This window comes from Ailuropoda melanoleuca, chromosome 1 (assembly GCF_002007445.2).
Source record: "Ailuropoda melanoleuca isolate Jingjing chromosome 1, ASM200744v2, whole genome shotgun sequence".
NCBI classification, from domain to species: domain Eukaryota; kingdom Metazoa; phylum Chordata; class Mammalia; order Carnivora; family Ursidae; genus Ailuropoda; species Ailuropoda melanoleuca.
Window position 1 is genome coordinate 150,864,960 of NC_048218.1, and position 27,154 is coordinate 150,892,113.

The following is a 27,154-nucleotide window of genomic DNA, read 5'->3' on the forward strand; positions in this document are numbered from 1 at the left end:
TTAAAGGGTTAATATCCAAAATATATGAAGAATTTATACAACTTCACACCCAAAAAACCAAATAATCCCATTAAAAATAGACAGAGGACCTAAAAAGATATGTCTCCAAAGAAGGCAAAGATGGCCAGGAGACACGTGAAAAAATGCTAACTACTAATTATCTGAGAAATTCAAATCACAACCACAATAAGATATCAATTACACCTGTCAGAATCGCAAGTATCAAAAAGACAAGAACTAAAACGTATTGGTGAGAATGTGAAAAAATGGTAACCCCCATGTACTGCTGTCAGGAATGCAAACGGATACAGCCACTGAGCAACACAGTATGGAGGTTTCTCAGAAAATTAAAAAAAATACAACTGCCATATGATGCAGTAATTCCACTACTGGGTATTTTCCCCCCCAAAACTGAAAATGCTAATTTGAAAAAATAAATGCACCTCTATGGGTATTGCAGCATTATTCACAAGAGCTAAGATATGGAAGCAACCTAAGTGTCCAACAATAGATGAATGGATAAAAAAAGGTGTGACTAATACACACACACACACACACACACACAGACACACACAGGAATATTACTCAGCCATTAAAAAGAATGAGATCTTGCCATCTGTGACCACATGGATGGACTTCAGAGGGTAATATGCTAAGTGAAATGAACCAAGGAAGGAAAAATAAATATGACTTCATTGATATATAGAATCTAAAAACAACCTCAAAACAAACAAACAAGCACACAAACAAAAACCAGAAGCGGACCCATAAATACAGAGAATAAACTGAAGGTTGCCAGAGGGGAGGATGGTGGGAGATGGGCAAAATAGAAGAGAGTGGGAGATACAGGCTTCCAGTTATGCAATGAGTAAGTCATGGGGATGAATGGTACAGCATAGGGAATAGAGTCAATGGTATTGCAATAGTGTTGTCTGGTGACAGATGGTAGCTTCACTTGTGGTGAGCACTGTATAACATATAGTGTTGCAGAATCACTATGCTGTATACCTGAAGCTAATGCAACATTGTGTCAACTATACTTCAATTAAAAAAATGTATTACTACCAATTAAAATAAAAGGGTAGAAGAGAATAGGAATGAAAAAAGTTTTTGTAACAATAGTGACCAAAAAAAAAAAAAAAAAGATGACTCGAGGCACGTTAGGTACTCCACCACTTCTGTTGGCCTACTTCTGGTACGGACTGCTTCTTAATCTAACATCATCTAACATCAAATGCTCTGCAGAAATAAAACAATTTTCTCTTCTTCCTACGAGACTGTTACCCTGCATTCTTTCTACCAAGAAACCTTCTACAGAAACTCACGTGGAAGAGCTTCATTAGACCCTTCTTTAATATAATCTAAAGATTTTGCAAATGTTTCCATAGATATATTTGTAAGGGAAATGGACGGTGAATATTTGTTTAGTGGTGAATTTTGGATAGATCTGGGAGTACAACCCAGGCAGTCACTCGGTCAAAGCAATGGTCTTTCTAGTCTTCTTCTGAATAAGATCTCTTTGGGGCTAAAAATAATGACGAGACTTTCCTGGTTTTTAAAAATGTTTTGGGTAAGGATTAAAAATGGCTTCAGGTGAAGATAGATCCAATAGCTCAAAATATACCAATAAAAACCTCCATCTCTCTTCTCTGCCTTTTATATTATCGACGTTATGTAGTGACGCTGGACTGCTCCAACATTTCTTTTAGTTATTTCTGCACAAGTTCTCAGGTATTTTCTCTCTTGCCAGCCCAAATTGGGTCATAAGTTCATCCTTAAAATGATCACTATAGCCAGGTAGATGGCATACAGCTTTGTCTGGGGATGTGATCAATCCTAGGAAGCTTTGTGAATAGGTTTAGGGAATGGATGAATTCCTCAAAGAAAAATCAGAGGCACAGTTGATGAGAGAAGAGAATGAATGAATATTGACGAGGCAAATGATACATGATTAATAGATACCTTTTAAGATTTTCTATCAGTTCAGCAATTTCTTTTTATCAGATATTTAAAATTATAAGATATAAGATCAAAGATTTAAAATTTTTACTAATTTACTTAAAATTCTTTACCCCCTTTTAGCCTATTGGCAAAAATTGAAAGTCAAGAAAAAGCACTGCAATGTTTTGGCTTTTCATACCTCATTCCCTGTTTCAACAATAGGTGACGCTGAGATAATAAATCTCAGATTGAGGATCACAGCTAAGCAGCATCTCCTCTTTCACTTCTTAGTATGGATTTTGGTGATTTTTTTGGGGTAAGATATATTTTCTCCAGCTCCCATGTAATACAGTCCTAAGTACCAGTGGTTTTGAAGTTCAAAGATTACTACAGATTTCTTTTCTCATTATATTTGATTGCCATTCCATGAAAATCTTGTCTGATTTTATATAAATGAAGTCCAATTTCTGGCTACAGTCAGTAACTTGTTATCTTGCTAAGGAAAGAAAGACTACAATTTTCTTTGTGTGACACATTTAGTGCAATTTTTATGTCATACAAATAACAAATGCACAGTCATAACCTATGTTAAAATTAATAGCAAATTGTTATAAGAATTAATTTCCAAAATTTGGTCACACTGAAATAATCTTGATTCTCTTCAGAAGACATTACTAGCTCAATACTAGCCTGAATCAATAATATGTGTCAAGTGGAAACAAAAGAAACATCAATTCAGAGATCTATTTCCTTGATCTAGGAAACAGGTAAAAAGATTTTTGATTATGGAATTTAACAAGTGAAATAGATGATATGATTTTCTATTATGGAATTTACCATTATTTACTTATTATATATCTAAGAGAATAAGAACTAGGCACATATTTCTTTTATTTTTTTTTTTAAAGATTTTATTTATTTTATTTATTTGACAGAGATAGAGACAGCCAGCGAGAGAGGGAACACAAGCAGGGGGAGTGGGAGAAAGAAGCAGGCTTCCAGCAGAGGAGCCTGATGTGGGGCTCGATCCCATAACGCCGGGATCACGCCCTGAGCCGAAGGCAGACGCCTAACCGCTGTGCCACCCAGGCGCCCCCACACATTTCTTTAAGGTAATCTATAGCTATATTCATACATACATATACTTTGAAAATAAGTACACTTATTTAGTGAAGGTGTTATGAAAATAAATGAGATGGACTGTAAATCATTTGGTCAACATAGGTAAGTAATAAAATTCTTATCCTTGGCCAAACAAAGAAAAAAGAACAGTCTTTGTGCTTAGTTAACTTTTTTGCTATTGAACTCATCTCAGATGAATGATAGGTAACAGCAAATACTTCAAACAGTNTCTTATCCTTGGCCAAACAAAGAAAAAAGAACAGTCTTTGTGCTTAGTTAACTTTTTTGCTATTGAACTCATGTCAGATGAATGATAGGTAACAGCAAATACTTCAAACAGTTTTTATTATGTGTCGGGCACACTTCTTAACACTTAACATATATTAACTCATGTATACTCTACAACAATATTATGAGTAGGTAATTGTACTATTTGTATTTCACAGATGAGAAAGCTTAATCATAGGGTATTTAAATTACCTGACAAGAAGAGCAGCAAAGTTAGCGTTTGAACCTATACTCAGTGCTTCAATGACTGGGTTCCAGAAAATTGAATCTCAACAAAAAATAGTCTAATGATAAAACGCTGTGGGAGGAATCCTCCAGATTATAGGATTTTATTAACGTTCTCATTTTTCTTCTCTTTATGCAAAAGCAGTAGCTGTTTTGCTCTGGTGTTCTGGGACTTTAGTGTAATAGAATTTGAACGCATATTGAGATGGTAATAGAGTGTGCAATTTGGTGTCATGCTTTGTCTGACATCTGGTAGGCAAAGTTTGAATTTGTGGTGAAAGCAATAACAAAAATTTACTTATGGAGAAACTGAGAGTCATTTCCTGAAAAGATCTGATGTTTAGGGATAAAAGAAAGCAAGAAATTAGCCACGAATCAGAAATATATTGACAATCTGCTATGTGAAACAGTGCTGGAAAATAGGTATAAAAAATAAATAAGGCATGATCCCTACCCCACGGTAACTATCAGTATAGAAGGGATTGTAGGCAACAATAAAGTGTAAATAACCAAATTCTGTAAAATGTACAATGGTGTAACAAACAGAAGGACAAAAAAGGCAACTGGTAAAAGGGCAGGATGATATGGGGAAGACATTCTGTGATTCCCAAATGGCTTTGAACTTTATGCAAAAAAAGCAACAAACAGGAAGCCAACAAGAGATTTTAAGTAGGTAAATGGCATAATCAAGAGAGGATTTGTGGTAGTAGACTTGTAATTCCAGAATAAGGAAAATCTGATACAAAAGCAACATGAGTCATTCTTTAAAAATACAAGTCACTTCTGTCATTTGTTAGCTCAAACTATCCAAAAGATTCTTATTTTAGAGTAAAAGACAAAGACAGATGGGCTCACTCCTTCATAACCTCTTTGACCTCATCCCTGATTATTCTTCCCCTAATTCATCCTACTGCAAACACACTGGCTACCTTGTTGTTCTCAGAGTCAAAGCAGTTTCTACCTCAAGGTCCTGCATTTGGTGCTCTTCTGCCTGGAATATTATCTTCCCAAGTTCTTTACAGGACTTTCCTACTTCTTTCATGTCTCTTCACAGATGTCACTCTATCATGACTGAGCAAATTGTGGTGCTATGAACTAGGTTAGAAACACTGGAGGAGAAACTAACTTTGGAGTAAAGATCATGAGTCTGACTTTGGTACATACTGATTTTGAAATGTCAGCAGGTGTCAGTTTAAAGCTTTATAGCAGAAGGCTGAAAGGGAATGTTAACATTTAAGGAAGAAGCAGAGGAAAAAAAAATATATATGGCAAATAGGAAACAGAACAAGTAGCCTGTATAGATTAAATACATCTACAACTCCTGATGAGTGCCTCCCATCAAAAGATATAACTTATTCTACTATCCCTTGAATCTGGCTGGCCTTGCAACATGCTTTGACCCAAAGAACATGGTAGAAGTGATCTTATGATTGTTTTGCCCTTTTGGAACAATGTCCTGTGGATCACCTTGAAAAGAAGCCAGTGTGGGCTACTGGACTACCTGGGTTCACACGGAGGAAAAATGAGGTAACTTCATTGATATTAATGAGGCCAACTTAGACGTCCCAGCTACACCAGCCCTCTGGCTGAACAGTTACACCAATGATCCCAGAACTGCCCCGCCAAGCAACCAAATTGAGAAAAAAAAATTTTTTTAAATCATTAAGTGTAGAGTGGTGTGTTATGCAGCATACGTACCAGACACAGAACTTAGTACCTAGAAATGGAGTACTGCCTTAACAAAAACCTAAAACATGTAGCAATGACTCTGAGACTTGGGGGGGTTGGTAAAAGCTGAAAGTTGGTGAGATGTTTAATGGAGGATGGAGATAGAGCCTCATGTCACATATTGATGGAAAAATTGGCAAAACGATTAGTTACTTAGGGAAACTTGCAAGAGGGAAAATGTATCTAATGAACCTATAGATACAGATAAGGATATTTTCAGGAAAAATGTTAAAAATGTCCATTAATTCTTCCTCTGGAGGATGATATGCTATAAGGAGAGAAATAAACTAAGAAGGGAATAATTCTGTGTGCAATCGGAATGTAGATGCTGCCATGATGTGCTGATATGGAAACTAGGATGGTTTCTCACCTGTCGTCATCTGGCAAGAGACTTTCAGAGTAATAAATGGCCTAAGGTAAAAATCAACTTAAGGATGTAGCTGAAAATTCTTTGATAATACCTCAGAAATAGTTAAGTGATTCCAAGAAGACTCTCTCAGTTACATAAAAGGTTTCTAAGAATCTTGAAGCCATTTTCCACAGTAGCCTCATACATGGTCAAAAGTAAAGAGAGGCTTTTCTCAAAAACAAATTATATAAATTATGGATATGGCTTTTGGGGCATGGAGTGATCACCAATGAGATTCATAAGAAACCCAAAACATTAAGTGTTGTATTGTTAAAATACTGCCAACTTGGTCTTAGCGAAATTGAGACAGTTCAAAATGAAAGAAAGCCCCCTGGGCTCTGTGATTTATAGGGGTGGGAGGCAGACTGAGAAAGCTCATCAGCTATGAATACAAGCCATTTCTTATAAAAAGGGAAAGACCTCTGTGGAAAATCCAAGAGCCCAGAGTGAAGAACAAAGAGCCAAGGAGAATAATGGACTAGAGAACAAACATAGACTGACATGAAGGAATTTCCCCTGTCCTTGGTAAAGAGGGAACAGACTGGATTTCAGAACTGATAAAGACCAGACACTTCTGAATGCTTCCTATTTTTCTCACTTTTGAATGGGAGAATCTACTCTGATTTTCTGGTGTCTGTTACATCATTATATGTTGTATACGTGAAGAGAATTAGGAGGAGATACCTTATCTTTCTAGTGAAGAGGCCTCTGATTCTAGTTAACAGGCCACACCCTAGAAACAATAGAGGTCCAGTTTCAAGCTGAGATCAGGTTCTTTGTGATAAGTAACATGAACTGATTACATGAAGTCATTATCTTAAAGGGAACCATTTTTCAGAAATCACTTTGTGTAAAGCACCACACTAGTAAGGAATAAGGTCTTGAAAACATGTATACCTTTGATTAAGGACAAAAGGGCTTTTTTTAAAATAAATTACCTGAATGGTTCAAATTTTTACTGTGTTCAGAAACTAAAGTATCTTTTAATATGAAGGTCATGTTTTCCATATTTTGGCACCTTAAAAAATTCTGCAGATGTTCAGCTAAACTGAAAGATTCTGTAGGATTGGATTATTTTCCAGAGGGGGGAAAAAGACCCCACCCCCAAAAAAACCAGTAATCAAAAGACCTTTGTAAGCTCACAGGGAAGGTTTCTGTACATAGGATTTAATTACTAAGAAGAACATGCAAGCACCACGATAAAATGCTTTTTTAGAAAGCAGAAAGTACTGGAAATATAGTTAGGAACAAAAGCACTGAAACACTGGCCAAAAGCATTTTAAAAATAAGTACTCCAATCCTATTATCTAAAATAATAATGTTTTGTGTGTGGTACTATATGGGAAATACAAACTACAATTCTGTTTAAAATGGTAAGTTCTATAATTCTAAGTTAATCAAACAAGACTGTACATAGTAAGAATGTTATATGTATTTTTTATATTGTATGTTTTTTTCCTCTAAAAAAATCTATGACTAAAGGATAATACTAAATTATTTTGAAGTGCACAGAAGAGACTTTATGACAAGTTTCCTTGTGGGGGGAAAAAGACCACAGTGCCTCTGAAAATAAGAGCTCAAAGTTTATATGTGCAATCAAATGGTCAATCAATAAAAATGGAAGAATAGCGGCATCCAACTGCTGTATCTGGTAAGTCTCATCTATATTTGAATCAAACACAGGTCATTAGATACTGAATGATATTGGTGCTCTTGGGTTAGGAGGGGGTGTGCTTTGCCTGTGGGAAAAATGAAAACCATTGCGACCAGAGGGTGGACTGTGGTAAATTAATTTTTTTGCCATAATTCTTTGTAATGTCTCTCATTGGGAGAGTCCATTTCTCTACCCATGAAATCTGAGTTGTTACTGTGAATTGCTTTGACCAAGAGAATGTGGCAGAAGTGACAATGTGCAGTTTAAGAGTCTGCCAGCTTGTTTTTGTCCTCTCAGAGCAGTGCCCTAAAACCACCAAGTAAGAAAGCTGGTCTAGCTTATTGGAGGATGAGAGCCCATGCGGAGAAGCACCAGTGTACCTCAGCACACAGCACCCACTGGAAAATACGTGAGGGAGGCCATCTAGGACCTTCCAGTCATAGCCAAACCTCCATTAATGAGCCCTGGTGAAACCTGAACTGGAACTTCCCAGAATTAAGGGAAATTCTAATTGAGCCAGTGAGTTTTAAGGTGATATGTTAGCCGGTAATAGTTAAATGACACATGGCCTGAGAGGTAGGAAGGGAATCGGAGGAAAGTAAAATCAATGAAGTCATGGGAAGACAAAGTCTGACAAAGTCTGACTGGAGATAAGAGATAAGGAGAGTTGAAGAAGCAAACAAAGGATAATGTAAGGAAAGACATGCACTTGTTGGGTTTAATAATTCAACTCTGTCTAATTTGACTGAAAGGTGTCCTTTTCATTATTTTGGTTTTTATTGACCTAGCTATGAGTAAACTGACTGCCCTGAGTTTTGTTAAGGCGCTTGACTACCTATGATAAAGTAAAAGGCTTTTTGTCTTTTTTTTTTCCTTATATTTCCCATTTGAAGTGATAGCTAGCACCTACTGGGAAATTTATGTCCTATCTCATGAAGTGGTAAGTAAACTATTGCTTATTTAACTTTTCATCTGAGGCTTCTACTAATTCTCTCTTACTTTAAAAAGGAAAATTCTTTATAAAACCTTACTCTTTGCTAAGCCATTTCAGTGCGAAAGAACACTGGCTCAATCCAGATAGTCTCCTTACAAATAAAATATAATTTTTATTAACAATATATCAAAATAGGGTGGCTGCCTTTGGCTCAGGTCATGATCCCAGGGTCCTGGGTTCGAGTCCTGCGTTGGGCTCCCTGCTCAGTGGGGAACCTGCTTCTTCTCCCTCTTCTGCCCGCTTATGCTCTCTGTGACTATCACTGTCTCTCTCAGATAAATAAAATCTTTAAAAAAAACCCCCATTATATCAAAATATAATACACACACACACACACACACCCCATAGCAGACAGATCAACTTAACTTGTGCTAGGTTTTTTAAGCCAAAATAAAATTGTGATTACCACAAACCAACACTAAAGAATAACCTTCTGCCTTAAATTTTCTAAAAAGCTATAATGACTTTCATCTTTACAACAAATTAAATAGAGAATCTCAACCCAATTATAGGAAAAAAGGCCCACCAACAGTGTTAGATGATCCTAATTGTAAAGTAAGAGACCTTAGATTTAAGCATAATATCCAACCTAATTATATTCCAAACACATTAAATGGCACAGCATTCTCCAGGAAGGGAACTTGTTAGTTGATTTGTTGCTTAAATTATGGAAAAACAATTCAGTTATAGGACATATTCTTGCATTTAAAAGATCAGCTTTTCCATGTAATGGCTGTGCAATTTGTGTTAAGAAGTAGATTCCAGTTCCAGAGAGTGATCATGCTTTTAAAATTGTGTTCTCATCTAGCTCCATAGACATTTGAATTGATCTGAACTTATGCTTGGAGTTCTCACCAAAGTTTTAGAAGCCAATCTTATTTAGTTTCCCTTCTAAAATTCCACAAATTTTAACTTAAGCTTTCCTAACTCCCACTTGTGTATTATGATGTTCTTGCCCATCACTGATAAATAATTATGACACAATATGGCACAAAATTATTCTCCTGGTGGAAAGGGACAAAAATATTTATGAATATGCTCTTCATATTCTCAAAAATTCTAACATTTTCAAATATGAAATAATCTCAATGTCTGCTGTTTGTTTTCAGATTTTTCACCTCTTGAAGTTCCATTTTTTATCAAAATTCAAATAGAATTACTTGGTAGACGTTCTTAATAATCCAGTAGTTTTTAACCATGGTGGCATGATGCGATGCTGTGTTACAGTCAAGTTTTGGGTGTACGGAAAACACTGGTTGTTAATGACATTTGAAGTCAGCTGGTTTTAACAAATAAATTAGAGTGATGACAGGTGATCTATATAATAATGACATTTTCATTTATTTAAATTTTGACATGCTCTACCCAATGAAAGAGGAAGTTGAGTCAGAGCCATAGCACTTCAAGAATAGCCTGATATACTTTGAGGGCCCTGGCCGGTCACTGCTATTTCCACTCTACCTTTAAGAGCAATGTAATGATGAATTGTATTGATTTACTTCCACAGAAATATTGCATTTTGTTTTCATAAAAATCTGTGTAAAGTATGAATGTGAGTCATACACGTCAATGTCATTGGTTATATGTGAACTTTTACTGACGTGGAGAAGAGTAAGACCCGTAGCACAGGAGTTGCAGGCATTTGAAACTGTTGAAGTTCACTGCTTTACAAAGTAATACCAGTAACAAAATACAAAACTGTGGCTTTGAAATTCTCATATCTAAAATAGAGCACAAAGTAATGAGATATGGATGGCATCATTTTTTTTTCTACAGAGGGAGGGGTGTGTGGAAACAATATTTGGTTTACAGTCTCCTTAAGTAATCAGTAAGACAGTGGATTTTCTTTTCCACTTTCAGCCTAAAAGTCTTGCTTTGTTCTATCTCTAACAATCAATTTGTTGTTGTATCAACCAAAAGTATCAAAAGTACTCTTGTCCCACCAAATTTATACTTTTAAATAAAACACACAGGTTTCACAAAAAAGGAAGCAGGGCAGATTTTGGTTTTCCTTAAAGGTCCAACAAATGCTAGGATCTCTCCCCCTCCCAACCCCAAAAGTCACCATCAGACATTTGGAATAATTCCTGTATTTGTGCTCAAAGATCAGGAACTGCTTTTCTGACCATCTTTAAATTATGAGTGATATTTTTTTTTTCTATTACACATCACGTGTTTATATCTTTCTGTAGAGTCTAATTGTCTTCTGAGTTCTCTTTTGTCTCACATTTCTGTTTATACCCTCTGTCAGAGAATCTATGTAAAATTCCTCCTGAGTGTTCTCGAAACCCTTCCCCAATCCTGCTTCTTGAAAGACAACTGGAAAAATGAACAATAACCAGCAACAAATCCCAGTGATCTTTGGAAGCCTGGGCAAAGGATATTTCAGTAATAAGAAGAAAGGCTTCAAGTGCTTTGAGGTCATTAACAAAGTTGTGAAATCTGTGAGGAACATGGAAGAAAAAAAAAGCCTTTTTATTATTTGCTAACATTCATAGGCTCTGATTTTTCATTTCCCTAGTTGAGCTTTAACTTAATTATAAAACAAAATCTATAGCTGCAGCCAGGCCTAGGGGTAGAGTCTGTACAACTAATCAACTTTAATTCCCTGGGTTCGATTTAATTACAAAACAACATTTGGTGCAGCTGCTAAACACTTACCAGGTGACCACATGATAATACTGGAGTAGTATTTACAAGTCTCCAGCTTTTGCTCTATTCTATCAGCACAATTAGGTTTCAGCTCTATATAAATTTGAGCCAATGATAAAGAATTGTCTTGATTTTATACACCTCTGTAGTTGAGCCAGGGAAAATACTGAGTTGCTCCACAACAAATTCATGTCAGGAAGTAAAATTTAATGATGAAAGACATATCCTGATAAAGGACAATAATAACAAATTGAATATCAATAGCATTCTTCTTTTCTTGAATTCATTCTTCTGGGAGACAGGCAAAGTGAAAACAGCTTATGTATACTGGGGGTTACCAATGTGTGTTTTACGTTATAGCATACATTACTTTTCAATATAACCAGACATTCTCCCACTTGTTTTTTAGTGTTTCAGTGTTCCATAAAATAATTTAGAGGGTGATTACTTGTGTTACAAAATATTTTTTACCTGATACAATCAAAATTAACCACTGATTTTTTAAGATAGTCAATTCCTCTCATATATTTAAAATAGACTGAATTTGTACAAATATGCAAGACGACCATTGAAATAAGTGAGATCTGATTTTTCATTTAATAATATTTAGGCAGAAGTTCCATGCACAAGGAACTTTTTATCTTAGTGTTTTTTGTCACCTTAGTTCACTCATATACACCTTATACAATGTGTGGAATCCCAACTCCTCCCAAGGTCTATAGAAGGATAAGAAAAGTTTTTGAATTTAGGGAAAAAATTAATAGGAAGTATCAATAAGGGAATTACCAGTGATGCTGAAATAAACATGACTCATTATTTTCACAGCAACTCAGAGAGAAGATAACATAGATTGCCATCTAATTCAAATAAAGACGAATCAGATGTATAAAAAGGCAATACTTTTGCTCCTTTTCCCCATTAGATGTCAATCTCCTTCTTTCCCTTTAGAGTAGAACTGAGTAAAAGCTAAAGAGAGGATGTATCATAGGTAATTATATCTATGAAAAGCAGAAAATCTAGAAAAAAAACCCAGAATACATAAAATTCATCATAAAATAAATGGAGCGATAATCCCCTTTTTCACCTTTCCACCTCGAGTGCTGGTCTGGATTTTACCTAACGCTGTCCTGCATGATGATGCTGGTCACTGGACAAAGACAACACTGCATGTTTCAAAGTTGAAAGGCTAATTTCTCAGTACGAGCAGTGTCTGTCAGTGTCTTACCCCAGAGAGTATCTTTCTCTACTAAACATTGACTGACTCACAGGAGGAAACAATTCTGCTTGCTGGAAGAAAATAGGATGGAAGGAATTATGACGGTTACCAGATGTTCCACTGCCCCTGAGGGGGCACCAGAATGTCTCTGCATATGCTGTAAACAGCATAAACTGTCAAATCATGGGACCCTGGGGGTTGGTGCTCGTGCTGCTCTGATGTGCAGAGTCATAGCATTCGAGAGTTGGAAGGACCCTTAGAGATGATCTTAGTCAAAGGTTTTAAACAATGTCGTGAGGAGTTCTATGTTTCCTAAGTGTGACTCAGAGATTACTGAAGAGTAAGGGGATCTCCCCAAAATAGTAACAGCACTCATGGAAAGAATGTAAAAAATCTTACACCAGGGTAACAACAAGACAGGATATTTTATCAAACAAACATCAGCTGTGAAAGTCTAAGGTAATTCTTATGGTTTAGGAAAGGAACCTTGTGGAAAATCACCATCCCAGGAGCTCTAAGACATTCCGGTGGGGCCAGGCGGGGCAAAAGTCAGAGGTTGATTCAGGAATCTAGGGGGGCCACAATAGGCCGTGTGGCTTGCGAGTCTGGAAATTATATCATATCCCTAAGACACAATATCAGGGCAAGAAATTATGGCTTCTTGATTCAACTCAACCAATTCTTACAATTCTTCTTTATTTAAATATCTACGGCAAATTAAAAATGCCCACTTAAAAAATGTTACCTTTCCAGGCTTTTTTTTTTTTTAAAGTAGGTTCCATGCCCAGCATGGAGCCCAACACAGGGCTTGAACTTATGACCCTGAGATCAAGACCTGAGCTGAGATAAAAAGAGTTGGACACTCAACTGAGCCACCCAGGGGCCCCTCCATGCTACAGTTAAATGGCAATTTAATACTGTACTGCCTTGATGATGATTTAATTCTTATTCTCTGTTACCTGCTTTCAAATTAAAAAGTACCCTGTGATTGTTCAAGGAACCTCCTCATTGCCACCACTGGAAAGAGAGAGAGAGAGATTGAGAGACTGAGAAAAAGGAGGTAAGAAAAGAAAAAGAGGGAAAAAAGAAAGAAGGAAGAAAAGAAGAAAGGAAGGAAAGAAAGAAAGAGAAGAAGGGAAAGAGAAAGGGGAAGAAGGGAGGAAGGCAATGAAAAAAGGAAGAAAGAAGGAAGGAAGAGAAGAAGCAGCAGCTATTTCTGTGTTTGTACCAGGAGCCCATTTTGATGAAGGGACACAAGACTTTAACGTAAGCTAAGGCATATCTCCAGGGATAGACAGAATTTCATAACAGCGGGTAGATGCCCCCGCCTGACTCACCATCACTGTTGATGCACACGACCTCCTGAACTTGAGTGCCTGGGCCACACTCTTTTCCATTGTCTGGTTCACAGTCTCCAAGCCTCACTGCTTTCCACTCATAGCAGGATGGTTCTTCACAGGGAATGGCTTCCAGTAAGTGAGGGCAGTTCCCAGTGCCCCCAGAGCCTCCAGTGGGCTCATTGGTAATGCGCCGCTTCCTCAGTTTGAATCCTGAATTATTGGGGAAGGACATATTAGTTGTTACTGCCATGGGTTGAATATTTCCGAAGGCTGAATGAAAACTGAGTGAAAGCTGGATGAGGGTAGAGGGTCGAAGTCAGATTTGCTTTAATCACTAGTGTATCCCCAAACTCTAGCTTAATGTGAGCCCATTAATCATTTATTAAATGAATAAATGAACGAATGAACAGAATGGCCAAGGAGGGAAGGCAAGAAAAATCGTATCTCTCTTATCTTATCTCCTTCACAGGACTGGAGAGAGGTAGAAAGGCAGAAGCAGAGAGAGAAAGACAGGCAGGCAGACAAAGACACACACACAAAAAATGACTTGGGTTGATCTGGAAAGTCTGTAGTTATAAAATATTCAAAGAGACAATGAAATCTCAAGCTATTTGGAAATATTCATGACCAAAGTGCTATTACTTTGAATTTTTCAGCACTATCACATAATTAAATTTGAAAAGAAATCTCTGAGAAGTTGGATAGTCCCAGATAAATTGTCTCTTTGAGCTTTAGTTGATATTAGATGCCCTGGAAATATGAACTAGTGATGATATAAAGCATCTGGGCTCTAATGAGGACTTTTCAGAGTCGTGCTCTGTGCTTTAATAGCACCTAAGTGTTGCCCTTCTGGACAGAGTATACCAAAATTAATAAGTCTGCTTATTGCTATGTGAACATATGAGAATCACTAGCAAAATTAATGTCTGTTTACTACTATGTGAACATATTAGAATCACTAGAAGACTATCTTCGAAAGAAAATAAAATGTTTTTAATTACTAGAGCATGTGAAAATTACCCCACCATGCCCACCACATAGGAGACCACTGCATTTATGCTGCTCCTCTTAGATAGATCATTCGCATCATAAGAGCAATAGAGCTTTTTTTTTCTCCTTTCTTACCTTCAAAGTAATAAGGAGTTCTGTTTATTGAGGAATAGCTATGGATCAGGCACTGAGTTAAGTGCTTTATGCTTATTATCTCACTGAAACTTTAGAGAAAACTTCGGTAGTAAATATTACCTCCCTTTTACAGAGAAGGGGACAAAGATTTAGATAATTAACTCCAGTGTTAATGTTCAGGTACCAACATCAGAGTAGGTTTAATCATCTTTCACAACTGATACTCTGTACCCATTTGGAAAATATCACAGATGAATAAGCACAAGTAACACAGAATAGCAATCCCAGTAAAAGTATTTGGTACACTAATGACATTATTTAAAATAATTCATGTTTGACTCAGCTGATGGGAGTTTTAAGCATGTCAATAGTACATACCTTTTTTGCCTTGTTGGTCATTACAGTTTTCATAAGTACAAGGTCCCCAAGCTGACCAAGGTGAAACCTCACATTCAATAGGACAGGGAATGTGGCACAGCTGTGTAGTATTAGGGACGGGGCCAGTACACGATTTCAAGTCCACTGGTTTTGAGGCTGTTTGGAGAAAAATACAGAGATCCCTTAAGAATTAAACAAATTATTACGGTCAACAGTGTGATTTTTCTGTGTGTACAGAGAAGGACAAGTGCCACCAAGACATTATTCCACTGCTTCTTAGCTATATCCTAGAAAAAAGGAGAGGGCGTAGGGAAAAAGCAGGAGAGTGTAGTTCAAGGAAACTGGACTAGAATCCAAACTGGACTGTTTGATCACCAGCATTATCACTTATTAGCCCGGTGATTTAATAATACTGAGACTAACTTTCTAATTAGTAAAACAATCCTTAAGTTCAATTCGATCTCTGCAATTCTATGTTTAAATTCTAAATAAATGGAATCTGCTTCAGAGGATTAAACACAGTGGGAGAGGGCCTAGAGCTATAACACATACAGGAAAAGTCTCCACCGGGAGGCTTCTGGTGGTGCAGTCTCCCTTTCCTTTTGGTCCACAAAAGGGTCGGTGGTTGATATAAGGAAGAGCCCATGCCACCAATGGGGTATCTCTCTCTACCTCCAGCTACATGACTTACCAGAAACTTTCTAGAACTTTTACAGAGTACATTATCCACCACATATGTGATCCAAATCTCAGAACTGTTAAGGCAACTAATTTAGAATTATCCATGTCTGTTCATATGTTGACCAATGAACTGTGAATAAATACTGTTTGCCCTTGCTTCCCTTCTATTTTGATGCCTGAAGTTTGGCTAATTTGTATGGGACACACATTTGACACTTAATGTCAAGATGTGTCCATAGTTCTGGCTAAAAATGACTAAGAAAGAAAGATATTTGAAGCTAAATGGAAAGCAGAAGAAAATCAAATTTAGCAGTATATTATATAATGCACATCTATAGTGGCTTTTGCTGTAAAGAGACATTTCCTTTAATAAAAGCTAGTTGCTGTTTCTGTCTGATAATTTGGAATGCCCACCCTGGTAGCATAAAGGACTGAAATAATAGAGGTCTTAGATAATTCTCATTCTCTTTATGTGAAGAACTATCAAATTCCAATCACATGGGTTACATTCAGAAGCTCATAGAGAAATTAAGATATTTTAAGCTAAATTGTCCTTTTACATAAACGTACTAAATATGTTTGTTTGTAGCTTAAAATCTAAGGCAAACTGTAGGTATTGAGCATCCCTCAACTTCCTGCGCGTACACGCGTGCGCACGCACACGCACACATACACAGGCGCGCGCAATCATAAACGCTACCTGAAGGCTGTTGCATTAACTCCTCTTTCTAAAATATTTTTCAGGTCTGAAAAATATTCTACAGATTTTATTTTTTCTTTTCCTCCTAGGCGTATGTATCTTCATCTCTCTCCTCTCCCCTCACTCCCGGCATCCCCCCTCCCCCACTGCAGTGAAAATACATGGGCACTCCTAGTTTGCTTAGTATGGAGCACTGTGAGCCTTCTCACTTACGTCTATCAGAATTGTTGCTATTGTGCACTGTAACATCAGCCACAGCCAAAAATGATTAATGTTGTTGCTTTCAACAGTAAGTATTTGGCACACTAATGACAGAAAATACAGAAATAAATGCTTCACTTCTTTAAATATAAAAAATAATGATGTCAATGATACATATTTCACATAAAATGAAAAAAATGAATATTCTTATAGACTTAAGAGTCTTGTGATGGTTAATTTTATATGTCAACTTCTCTGGGCTAAGGGATGCCCACATAGCTGATAAAACATTGTTTCTAGGTGTGTCTGTGGAGATGTTTCTAGAAGAGATTAGCATTTGCATCAGTAGATTGAGTAAAGAAGACAGCCCTCATCAATGCGGGTGGGGCATCGTCCAATCCATTGAGAACCCAGGTAGAAATAAAAAGTGGACGAAGGGTAAAATCTCTTTCTTTTTGAGCTGTGGAATCCACCTTCCCCTGCCTTGGACATTAGAGTTTCTGCTTCTGGAAAACCAGGAATTACACCAGTGACCTCATTCCCATAATTCTGTGAGCCAGTTCCTATAATAAATCTCCTCTTATATATCTATACATATATCCTATTGCTCTGTTTCTCTGGAGAAACTTGACTAATACGGGGCTACAGTATGTAGAAAAACTCCTATAACTGCAATATAACATAAATTATTTCTTCACTTGTGGAGTCTTTCACACTATCATTTAAATTAACAATTGCGTGTATAATTACCTGAAAAGTCTCCATTTTTTTCTTTCAACAGACTACAAGTAACTTTAAAATTAAGTATTGTTACACTGTTTTGGAAATTATGGTTACTAAAAAGGGAAGTCTACTTCTCGCAAAGTCTACCTTGACCAGGCAATTGTAAGGAGTATTTAAGGTTGAAAACTTTAGGAGGGAAACAGGTTTTATCAAGGAAACAGGTTAAAACATTGTTTCTAATACCTGGTCATTTTTTAAAAAATAAGCTTAATTTTAGCTTTTGGTGTATTCTGAATGAATCAAATAGAATAATCAGTCATAAGAATCTTCTTGAGCTATTAAAAGAGAATGTGATGAATAAAGGCTTGAGAAAGTATTGCCTGAAGCAAAATACTCTTCAGATCTTGTGCTAAGCTAACCAAGTCTATACTGAGATAATAGTTATTGAAAAATACCTCAATTTTATAGATGTCTTTATATAAATAAACATATATTCGAATATATATATATATTTTTTTGTTGTCTATGATTCTATTCCTTTGGTGATTTTCATTTTTATTTTACTGCATAGAGACTATGTATTGANTGAATATATATATATTTTTTTGTTGTCTATGATTCTATTCCTTTGGTGATTTTCATTTTTATTTTACTGCATAGAGAGTATGTATTGATTAATATAAATCACAGATACCAGCTGAGCTCCTCAGAAACTTTAAGTCATTTCTATTTTTGCCCATTATCTGGAATCAGTGTGATTCAACAAATGAAGTAAGGCCAGTCCCAGGAGAATTTACTGGATTCCAGTTTAATCTGTGAGATAAAATTCCTGTTGTACTGTATTACATAACACAGCGTTTACTGTTGATCCTATATTCTCAAATACTGAGATTTGAACTTGTAGAATGGTCCAGTCATTACTTTTGTACAGTTTTATCACTTAAGAAATTGTTCATCCAGTACAAGTCTCAAAGAACTTCTATTACATTTTTTAAGACTTATTGTTGATTTCTTGAAAATAAAAGGCATATTTTATTGTCCACATATGATTTAAAGGGTATATAATTATTTGTACATTGCATTCCTCATGAGATCATAAAAGAATGTCCAAAATTTTCTGGACTTAATAAGACAAACCATAAAAAAAAATGAGAATGGTACATTTTTGTAGGTCTGAAATATTTTTGTACTTTTATGTTTATTTTTATTTATTTATTTATTTATTTATTTATATTTATTTATTTTTAAAGATTTTATTTATTTATTCGACAGAGATAGAGACACCCAGCGAGAGAGGGAACATAAGCAGGGGGAGTGGAGGAGGAAGCAGGCTCATAGCGGAGGAGCCTGATGTGGGGCTCGATCCCATAACACCAGGATCACGCCCTGAGCCAAAGGCAGACGCTTAACCGCTGCGCCACCCAGGCGCCCCTGTATTTTTATGTTTAGAGCATTACAATGGAAAAAAATATTAAAGGAAGTAAACTTCAGATATTTGTTTCCAGCAATGTGCCAGTGAGATATTCTGAAAATATACCTAATGTATAACCCCTCAGAATAACAAATATATGATTTTTAAAATTAAATGTTTCATTGTGAGATTATTATAGATTCTCATGACATTGTAATTGCACAGAGATCCTATATATCCTTTACCCAGTTTTCCCCAATGGTCCGATCTTACAAACCTATAGTATAATGTCACAACCAGAATACTGATATTGAAACAACCAGGGTACATGTATTGGGTTGAATAGTGTCTCCCTCCTCAAATTCAGTCTACTAGAATTTCACAATATGACCCTACTTGGAAATAAGGTCCTTGCCAATGTATTTAGTTGGTGGGGTCCCGCCGCATTAGAATGAGCTTTAAATCCAATGACTGGTGTCATTATAAGAAGGCCATGTGAAGACATACAGAGGAGAAAGCCATGGAGAAATTGGAGCAATGCAGCTACTTTGTTTCTAATCTTAGGGAAAAAATAGTTCAGTCTTACACTACTAAGTATAATGTTAGCTATACATTTTTGTAGATGCCTTTTATCAAATTGAGGATGTTTCTCTTTATTTTTCTGAGGGTTTTTCTGAGGGTTTTTATTATCAATGGGTGTTGAATTTTATATCAAACACTTTCTCTCCATTGACTAATATTATCATGTGATTTTTCTTGTAGCCTATAAATATGGTGAATTTTTGTTGTACTTTTTGTTGGACTGTCTTTGTCCCCTCTTCTATTTTATGGATGAAAATAATCTACTTCATATTGAGCAAATTACAGTAGGTTGTGTTTTTCCACGTTGATTTTTTGATTCCTTCCATTTAGTCTACAATGTCAAATTTGTATGTATAAAGTTGTGGTGTTCTCTTACTATTCTTTTGCTGGCTGGAAGGTCAACAGCGATATTCCCTGTTAAATTGACATTCCCTGATGTTGGTGATTTGTGCCTTTTCTCTTTTTACTTTATCAGCCTTGCTAGAAGCTTCAATTTCAGTGGTCTGTTCAAAGAATCAGCTCTTTGTTTCACTGATTTTCTCTATTGTTTTTCTGTTTTCAATTTCATTGATTTCTGTCTGTTCTTATTTTTATTATTTCCTTCCTTCTGCTGGCTTTCATCTTCTTTGCTCTCTTTTTTCTTGGTTCTTGAACTAGGAGCTCAGATTATATTGATTTCTGTCTTATTCTCTTTTCTAATGTAAGCATTTAGTGTTATGAATTTCCATCTCAGCACTGCTTTAGCTATGTTACACAGGTTTTGATATATTTTCATTTTCCTTCAGTTCAAAGTATTTTGATTTTCCCTGAGAATTCCTTTTCCACACATGGATTATTTAAAAGTGTGTCCTGTATTTTCTAAGTGTTTGAAGATTTTACTGTTACCTTTCTGTGACAGAATTCTAACTAGATTCCAATTGTGCTCAGAGAACACACTTTGTGTGATTTAAATTATTTTAAATTTGTTGAGGTTTTTTTTTTTTTAAGATTTTATTTATTTATTCTACAGAGATAGAGACAGCCAGCGAGAGAGGGAACACAAGCAGGGGGAGTGGGAAGAGGAAGAAGCAGGCTCATAGCGGAGGAGCCTGATGTGGGGCTCGATCCCATAACACCTGGATCACGCCCTGAGCCGAAGGCAGACGCTTAACCGATGTGCCACCCAGGCGCCCCTGTTGAGGTTTGTTTTTTGAATCAGAATATGGTCTGTCTTAGTGTATGTTCTATAGACACTTGAAAAGAAGATCTATTTTGTTCTTGTTGGATGGACTGCTCTATAAATACCTACTAGATTCGGCTGAATGAGATGGTGTTCATTTCTTCTAAATCTTGGTTGATTTTCTGCCTGTGTGTTGGAGTAGCATGTTGTCATCTCTGACTTTAATTGTGAATCTGTGTATTTCTCCTTTTAGTTCTATCAGTTTTTGTTCACACATTTTATAGCATATTGTTTAGGACATACAAATTTGCGATTTGTTTTCTTGGTGGATTGACCCTTTTTACTATTATATAATGTCTTTCTCAGTTTCTATAATTTTTTTGCTTTGAAGTCTAATCTACCTGATATTAATACAGCTCTCCTGCTTTTCTTTGGATAATATTTTCATGATATCTTTTTTCCATTTTTTATTTTCAACCTGAGCATATTGCTATAGTTGAGGTGAGTTTCCTGCAGATCATGTATAGTTGGGTCATATTTTTTAATATACTCTACCAATTAGTCTTTTTTCTCCTAAGAAGTTTAGGGTTTTTTCTAGAGACAGAATAGATTTCAATCTTTATACTGCATTAGAAACAATTTATAACATTGCCTGAGTGGGCATTGTTAGGGCTTCTTAAAAAATCTTCACCTACTGGTGTTTCTGGGTTGCTGGCTTCTTTCACACCAAATCTGAGATATGGGAGGTAGAGAGACAACCAAGGGAACTTATGGCCTTGTTGTTTCTTGTGTCTTAAGAGCTCTAGCTTGTCTTCCTTCTCTCCAACTTTCAGAGTCGTCTTATGATTTGTTTGCTATGTATTATCAGGATATACATATTTTTAATTTAGCAATAGGGTTAGGAAAAATAACATTTTCTCTGTCTTCCTGGAAACAGAAGCCTATATGTTATTTTAAAAATAAAACCTTTCAATTTTACAACTGGAATTAGAAGAAAGGAAAATCCTCAAAAGATTCTCCAAATCCACATTTTGAACTTGATACGCCATTAGAGTCCTAAAGCTGCCCTCTCCTATGGGGCCATTATTGATCCCAGGTCACTTAACTTCCAGTTTTAATGGCTTGGTGAGGGACCCCGAATTTCATATCTAGAGTTCTTTAATTATCAGGGACAAAACCAGGCATTTTCAGACAGAAATGAAAATTTATCTATAGAAAACCATCATCATTAAGGAAATTTCCAAAGGACTTATTTCTCCTAAAAAGGACTGTGAACACAGAAGCAAGGTCTAAGATGCCAGACAGAATGGCAGTCAAAGAAAATATTACATGTGAATAAAAGTAAATGTTGAACGTAAACACATAATTATAATGATTAAATAGGGGAGTGTGGTAGGTAGAATGGCCTTCCAAAGTTTCCATGCCTTAATCTTTGGAATTTGTGAATATATTACTCTTTTTTTTTTAAGATTTTATTTATTTATTTGAGAGAGAGAGAGAGACAGCAAGAGAGAACACGAACAGGGAGGAGAGGGAGAAGCAGGCTCCCTGCTGAGCAGGGAGCCCAATGCAGGGCTTGATCCCAGAACCCAGGGATCATGACCAGGGGTGAAGGCAGATGCTTAACTGACTGAGCCACCCAGGCACCCCATGAATATATTATCTTAATGGAAAAAAGGATCTCATAGATGTGAATCAGGTTTCAAACCCTGAGATGTGGAAATCATTCTGAATTATCCAGGTGGGCCCAACATAACCACAGGAGTCTGTAAAAGGAGAGACCCTAACCCAGTGGGTCAGAAAGATTAGAAGGAAGGAAGAGAAAAGATTCAAAGCAAGAGAGGTGACTGATTGGCCACTGATGACTGTGGGTAGAGGCAAGGAATATGGGTGGCCTCTAGAAGCTACCAACAGTTCCCATATAGACAACCAGCAAGGAAATGGAAATCTTGGTACTCCAACTGCAAAGAACTGAATTCTGCCAACACCCCAAAATGAACAAGGAAACAGATCCTCCCCTAGAGCCTCCAGAAAGGAATGTAGCTCCCTTAAGCCCTTAATTTTGGCCTGGAGAGACCCATGTCAGACCTGTGATCTATAGGACTATAAGATAAGGTGTTAAATGTGTGGCCATTTGTTATGGTAGCAACAGAAAGCTAATACAGAGAGTTATGAATCACAAGATAGTACTAAAATACAAGACTACATAATATGAAGGTTGACGAAGGGTAATCGGAGGTGACATAGTCTAAAGCCCTTAAGAAAATAAATATATTAATTATAGACTGTATTCATTTGAGTCTTTACTTTGATATTTTAAGGTAATCTCTTTATATAAAAAGGAGAAGGATGTATAATTTCCGAACCTAGGGAAGCAATGCGGTAACAACAAAAGTGTTGCAATACATTCACAGAGAGCCAAGAAAGGAAAAACAAAACAAAGCACAGAAAAAGTGGAACAAGAATAAGATGGAAGAAATGATTGCAAAAAACCAAACTTTTAACCAGTAAAAGCCAAAGTCTATCAGGCTGAATAGAAAAATAAAATCTGAAATAACATTTTATATCCACTAGTTTGTCAAAAATTCAAAAGTTTGACAATACCAAGTGCTGGAAGAGATGTAAAGCAGCTGGAACAATTCAACACTGCTGGAAGAACTCTAAGCTGTTTTAGCCATTCTGAAGTATAGCTTGGAATTTTTGACTATGGTTGAAGATGTGCATACTATTAGGTATATACCCTGGAAAAACTATCAGACATTTACTTCAGTTGATATTGATAGGAATTATCATTGAAGCATTGTTTATAATTGCAAACATCCAGAAACAACTCAGGTGTCCAACAAAAAGGGAACGGATATTAAATTATGCTTGTCCATACTACATAATCCTATACAGAGGTGGAAATAAATGAACTAGAGCACAATCATCCATATGATTAAGCTTGATAACAAATATATCAAAAGAATGAAGAAAGGAATTCAAGAAGAATATATACTAAATGATACCATCCATATAAAGTTATAAACAACAAGCAATATCATCATGGTTTGGGATAAATACCTAAGTCTGGGAAAGAGGAGAATGTCTGGGAATCGGCTAGGTACTTTCAGCTAAGCCTTTATTTTTTTAGGAGCTGGCCTGGCACTCAGAGCTATGCCATGGTGCTCCTGTTGGACATAAACAATATCCAGAGCCTCACATAAGAGAAGGTCGTTCTAGACTATGATGGAGTAAGACAATAAATAAGACTACTTAATTTGTCAAAGTAAAAACAGAGTCACTGTGATAACCATAAAAAGTATCATACATTCCCCTCTCCCAGCTAATATGAGTGAGTTCTGCTTTTTTATCAATTATAGCTTTAGACTCCCTCCAGACATTCCTCCTTCCAAATAAAGTTTATCAAGATACCCCATCATAGAACTACCCTTGCTTCCTTATAGCATTCAATACAGAACAAAGTCCACTTACTCAAATTCTCCTAAAAAATCACCTAATTGAAGCCTAAATCCTGTAAGTGCTTTCTGACACCCTTACTGAGATGCCCATGGCTGCCCATGGTACTGGTTCTCCCTTGCTCAATGAGTAATAAACCCAACTTGCTCAAATACAGGTGTTTTCCTGGTGGTCTTTGGCTAAAGAGCATAGACACATCAAAGTATAAAGAAAAGCAAAGGATATTAAATATACAATTAGAACAGGAGCTCCACTTGTGGATAGAGTGGGATGTATTTATTTAATAACAAATGCTTATTGGTATTTACTATGTGCTAAGCAATGCTATGGTATTCCAAGTATTTAACAGATACTAATTTATTTAATTCTCACAAAACCACATAGCAGTAGGTATTTCATTATCCCTATTTGGGGATAGGGAATAATTATCCCCCAAATGGAGAAACGAGATATGGAGAGGAGAGATTAGTAAGTCACTAAGTAAGAAAACTATGGATTTTGGATTTATATCCAGGCAGCTTGGCTCCTTCAGTGTGTATTTCTAACTACTACTCCCTGTGATCTTGGAAGGATACGTGGGGCAGTTTCAATAATATGTAATACACCTATATAAATACAGACACGCATACATGCAAATACAATTGAAATAGATCATTATGAATTAAAAATATAGTTAATGGAGATTATTAATATGCTGTGTGTCATTTTAATGTAATAACATAATGAGACTGTCAAGGTAATACAAGTTCAACCCTGGTAGTCTATCAGTGAAAATTATTCTGACTTTTGTGTGTCACGTGGGAATGAAAACTAAATTTCTATCAAGAACATTCTGTCCAATTAAATTGCTATGAAAATGAAATGTTCTGCACTTTTATAGCAAGAAAAGATACTTCTATTGATTTGCCAAACTAATTTTTTAATTCTTACAGCATCTCATGAGGTAGGTACAATTGTAATCCCAAATTTGGAGATGAGAAATCCGAGGAACAGAAAGATTAAGTAACTTGCCTAAGATCACACAGCTCATCAATGGCAGCTGGCATTACATTTCAGAGACCGTGCTCTTAGCCCCTCTGCTGTACTACGTTATGATGATTAGCAGAAGCCGTGTTCTTCTCCCATTTCTTACCTCAACTCCCAGAAGTCTATGTTATGAAGGGTGGCTTGACTACAACACGCAATAAGTTCTTAAAACAGCCTATTTGGTTATTGTTGTGAGGAGTGACAGAACGAAGTGGGAATATTCATATGGAAAATGAATCCTCAGTATTTTAATAAGAAACAGTTTTTATTCTCATCCATTTTTAACACTGAATTTTTAAAAACTAAATAATTTTTGCTCTAATGTCAAAAAATATGCCACACGTGTATTTTTAACTGTTTTCATCATAGAAATTATACATTTGGATTCTCAAAATACTTTAAATCAGACATCATGCTCAGTATATTTTTCAGACCTATTTGTAAAATAATATGCCTTTTTTGTAGTCAGTCAAAAGATATATTAGGGTTCAAAGGTTGAAAAAAATGCAATAGTTGAATAATTCATTCATCCATTTAGCAAAACAGCTGAGCATTTTAGGCATTCAAAACCTCCTGATGTCGCATTTATTGTCCATTGTCTTCCCTGAAAACCCACCTTTTTCTTGAAATAGCATTGTTTCTTTAAACCAAGCTTATTTGAGTGCTAATTCACTACTACAAAGAAATTCTCTTGGATTTCAATCTTAATTTCTGTATAGGAACTGACAAAAAAGATTCCAAATACTTAAAAATAAAATCAGTTACAAATTGCTCTCCTTTTCTTTGTTATTCTGCTGTTCAGTCAGTTAAAATAAATATTAAATGTCTTTGTGTAAAGCCCTACCATTGTGTTAGGAACCATATGCCAAAGGGTGCTGTAGGGCCAATGACAGTGTCAACAGTGATTTTTTGGTTTGTTTTTCTTAATTATTACAAATGTGTGGTAATAATTAAAGGTATATTTAACCAAAGCAGTTTTAATTCCAAGAAGATTCTATTGATGGTTTACTCAACACCCACTTACATGCCACCTAGAGGCACTATAAATTTACTCTCAAGAATTGATGTCAAGCAAATAAAGAAAGCCTTTATTCTGAAAATTAATCAAGTTCTACATGTAACAGTGCTTGCATAAAGTTTTTTGAAGATGTTCTTGTATATTATTCACAGAAATTTCTTTTATCTTTTTCAGGCTGATATATTTATGGGGACATTAAATCCATCAAGTTCTTTTTAGTAATATAGGGCATTGTTTTTCAGATAATATTCTTTAATCAATTCTGTAACTATATTTAAAACAATGGTTGAGAATTACCTCTCAATATTTAATGTGCTTCAAAGTTCCCTGTCAGTCCTTTCTGTGATTAACTCAGATTGAGCTGTTGTTTTTGATTCATCTTATCTTACGTTAACCCAAGGCATTACACAGATCTTCCTTGATGTATGGTGTTTGTGCCCAATAAATCCAATGTAAGTTGAAATTATCATGAAGAATGCATTTAATACATGTAACGTATCAAACATCATAGCTTACTTAGCCTAGCCTTCCTTAAACATTCTCAGAACATTTATATCAGCCTACCGTTTATCTTATAATAAAATGCTGAATATCTTATATGTAATTTATTGAATACTAAAAGTGAGAAACAGAATGGTTGTAGGTGTCCTGGTTGTTGACCTTCATGATCACGTGGCTGACTGGGAGCTGCAGCCTGCTGCTACTGCCAGCATTATGAGAGAATATCATAGCACAGATTGCTAGCCCTGAAAAAAATCAAAATTCTAAAATCAAAGTACATTTTCTACTGGATGTATATCACTTTCACACGACCATAAGGTCAAAAAATTCTAAGTTGAACCATCCCAAGGACCGTCTGTACAGTTTTAGGAAGCACACATGATAGTTCTTGAGCTCGTTTTCTTTTTCTTTCTTTTTTTTTTAAGATTTTATTTACTTATTTTTGAGAGAGAAGAAGAGAGTGTGTGTGCATGAGTAGGGGGGGGCGGGGCAGAGGGAGAAGCAAACTCCCCACCGAGCTGGGAGCCTGATGTGGGACTCAATGCTAGGACCCTGAGATCATGACCTGAGCCAAAGGCAGACGCTTAACCGACTGAGCCACCCAGGTACCCTTGAGCTCAT

At 36.1% G+C, this 27,154-nt stretch overlaps 1 protein-coding gene across 4 annotated transcripts in view; it reads right to left on the reverse strand.

Moving 5' to 3' along the window:
• THSD7A (thrombospondin type 1 domain containing 7A) overlaps window positions 1-27,154 on the reverse strand; it is a 427,484-nt gene that overhangs the window by 139,060 nt on the left and 261,270 nt on the right. For all 4 annotated transcript variants that reach the window (XM_034668383.1, XM_034668378.1, XM_034668381.1 and 1 more), the window contains 2 exons: window positions 15,073-15,228; window positions 13,567-13,779 (listed from right to left, as the gene is read on the reverse strand). In XM_034668383.1, coding sequence (XP_034524274.1) covers window positions 13,567-13,779; window positions 15,073-15,228 — 369 coding nt within the window. The remainder of the gene's footprint in view (window positions 1-13,566; window positions 13,780-15,072; window positions 15,229-27,154) is intronic.